This window comes from Sciurus vulgaris (assembly GCF_902686455.1).
Source record: "Sciurus vulgaris genome assembly, chromosome: 17".
Lineage (NCBI taxonomy): Eukaryota > Metazoa > Chordata > Mammalia > Rodentia > Sciuridae > Sciurus > Sciurus vulgaris.
This window is the reverse complement of record NC_136478.1, coordinates 11,008,453-11,011,633: the sequence shown is the minus strand read 5'-3', so window position 1 is coordinate 11,011,633 and position 3,181 is coordinate 11,008,453. Positions and strand designations below refer to the sequence as shown.

At 51.6% G+C, this 3,181-nt stretch overlaps 1 protein-coding gene across 1 annotated transcript; it reads right to left on the bottom strand.

The window, feature by feature from the left end:
* Positions 1-1,104: 1,104 nt before the first annotated feature.
* Positions 1,105-2,759, bottom strand: LOC306647559 (protein CUSTOS-like). Its single transcript, XM_079117048.1, has one exon. It carries the CDS (start codon positions 2,742-2,744, stop codon positions 1,947-1,949), a length of 798 nt encoding a protein of 265 aa, XP_078973174.1. The 5' UTR covers positions 2,745-2,759; the 3' UTR covers positions 1,105-1,946.
* Positions 2,760-3,181: the final 422 nt, after the last annotated feature.

Genomic DNA, 3,181 nt, shown 5'->3' with positions numbered 1-3,181 from the left:
AATGCCTTTCTTTTTACCTGATGATGAACCTTGCACAAAATTCAAGGTCGTATTGGTTCTAGATTCCATGTGGATCTTTCGCCTTCTTCACTATGTCCCATTCTCTCTCAACTCTTATAGCACTGTATAGATAGCACCTTACTATTTTTAGCAGTCTTCTCCCATAGCTAATGTTTATTCAGCTAATTTTGATACTTGAAGTTCAGATGCAAGATCCTATATTTATGCATTCAGTTATATTTATTCAACTACTGTTTATAGAAACCCACTATGGCAATCTGTTCTAATGGTTACTGGAGATGTAGCCATAATTAAGACAGAGTAACTTTATCCTTTTTTTTTTGAAGTGTCCCCACACAAGGCTAGTTAGAACCTTAATGCTCGGCTGACTCTTGGAAGTTGGTTCTCCCTTTAGATCTTCTTCATATTTGTCAAGCATTCATAGAACCACAGAGATGCTGGCTCACGATTTTGTATTCAGTTTTATTTTATACTCTATCAATCTTGCTCAAAAGAAACTAACTGTAGAGAAACCTAGCTTCAGCTCTTGGCTATTACAATCATCGCTAATAAGGTTTGATTATTTGGGGTAAGAAAAACAGTGACAAGAAGATGCAACTAAGTTGACCTAAAATATGAAAGACTTTATGAGACTTTGCTGGCAGGTATGAGGAGGAGGGAGGTGGAAAGGACAGGGGTAGTAAGCAGGACAAGCAAAGACTGAGTCGACTTCAAGTAAAGTGGCTAAGTGTCCATGGCAATTGTCCATGGGCGGGGTGGGGTGGGGAGGGCTGGACAGAGCATTCTTCAGCAAGCGGTGATGGTCCACAGGGCTGCTTTTTTGTTTTTGTTTTTTGGTACCAGCGATTGAACCCAGGGGTGCTCCACCACTGAGCCACATCCCCAACCCTATTTTGTATTTTATTTAGAGACAGGGTCTCACTGAATTGCTTAGGGCCTTGCTAAGTTGCTGAGGCTGGCTTCCATCTTGTGATCCTCCTGCCTCAGCCTCTCTAGCTGCTGGGATTATAAGCATGTGCTACAGTGCCCCGCTCCACAGGGCTGCTTTGTAGGTGTCTTTATTTTTTTTTATTTTTGGGGGGAGCCTGTACATTTATTTAACTTTTAGTAAAGTCACTAAGAAACATGTGGAAACCTCTTGCTTGTCAATGAGTCACCCAAGGCCGAGGCAGGCTGGGGGCCTAGGCAGGCTGGGGGCCTAGGCATGGAGACAGGCTGCAGCACGTGTGCTCACAAGATGACGAAGCCAGAATTCCACCTTGATCTTGAGCGTCTGCTCCTTGCAGAATACCCCGCTGCATGAAACTAGGGTCACAGGTGCTGGGATGCACATCCCCAGCCCACTGACAATTTGTTTTTTTATAAGTTAGTTGGCTCAGAGACATCATTTTGTTTGTGTTTGATAAATTCACAAATGTGGAGAAAGAAAATTCTGGAGAACTGGGCAGCGGGGTGGAATCTTCCTCTTTTCCCCATGTTCTGGAAAACTGATGTGGGGTAGAGGGAGGACCAAAGGTTCCCTGGGACTTGGCATCTTGGGGGCCCGGTCCCTCATTTTCTAAAGACTTTCCCACACCAAGCTGAAGAAGTGGGGGAGGGAGAAAGATCTTGCCCACCTCAGAGAGTAATGGGAGATGGAAACTTACCACTGGACCACTAGTCTTGAAGAGGTGGACAACTCCCTGAGGCCATAGAATGCTCTAGAAGCACAGGGCCACCCCCACCCTCAGTGGAAACAGGGGCAGGCCTTGCTGAGGCTTCTCACCCTACAACCACATCTCTGCCCAGACTCTTGGGCAAGCCCAGGCATTGTCAGGTCTTGTGGGCGGAGTCTGGCTTTGCCAGTCAAATGCTTTAACTTGGCGTCGTGCCGCCCGTGGGTGCCTCGTCCTCCGACCCTGGGGGTGCGGTGCCCACAGACTGGGTCAGTTTGCAGGCATGGGGGCCTCACTCTTTGCTGCTGGAAATGGCGACGCCTCGCTGGTTTTCTTTGCCTTTTTCTTCCTTTTCTTCTTTTTGGTCCCCGGTGATACTTGGTCCCCGTTGGCCTGTGTCTTTTCCTGTGTCTGGACTGCGGTCCCGCGGGCGGGGCTGGTGGCTGTGGCTGAACCAGCGCCTGCCCCCTGGTCGGCTTTCTTTCTTGGCTTCCTTTTCCTTTTCTTGGCCTCTTTCTCCACCTTGATGGGAACGTGGATGGCTGACTCTTGGAGAACGTCAGAGGCCGACACGGCTGCCTCCTGGCATCGCTGCCACTCCTCGTCACTGTCCTCACTGCTGGAGCTGGAGGGCTGGCGCTTTCGGTGGGGTCGGGGAGAAGCCTCCTCCTCAGGGCCTCGGGGGATGGATGTGAAGAAGAGGCGGAAGCCGTCATCCTCGGAGGCCACCTTGTGCTTCTTAGCTGTCCTTGGCTCCTTCACTACTTCTGAGATGGTGATGGAGCTGTCCAGCAGGGACCCCAGCTTCTCGGCTGTGTGGGCTCGGAACTCGGGGGTGGTCTGAAGCTCGTTGCCATCTTGTTCATGCTCATCCACTTTATGCCTGAGACTCAGTTGGGAGGCTGGCAACTTGTAATTGGCAGCATCGGCTCGTGGTTTCTCTGCTCCCCGCGGACGCTGCTCCAAGCCCCAGGCCGGCATTGCCGCCTCACGGCACCGCGCCAGCTCCTCCGCATCGCTGCTGCTACCGCTCTCTGAGTCGCTCACGGCGCCACCGGGCGCAACCATCTTGGGCTCCCGCAGAGGATTCGTAGGCGTCTGTAGGTGTCATTCGTAGGATGGTGGAAATCCTTGAAGTAAGTAGATGGTTGAAACAGAGCTCCCAGGGCTGTCTTCCGTGAGACCGTGTCTGATGCTACAGGTGCAGATTCTGACCCCCAGGGAACAGGATCGGCGAAGGCGGGAGGCGGGCTGCTGGGTCCATTGCTGGCAATCTGCCCACGTGAGAGAGTGATCAAAGGAGAGGAGACCGTCCGAGAAGACAGAGTACTATCAGGAGAGAAGGCACAGTCACGTTCTTCAGAAGAAATCAAGGCGGAGGGAACAGAGGACGTGCCCAGTTGCAGGCTGTGGGACCAGGAGCAGGACTAATGGCACAGGCAGGTGTGGCAAAATCAGCTCCACCCTGAGTGGGGCGGGGGTGGAGCTGTGGGTCAGAGGTTTTT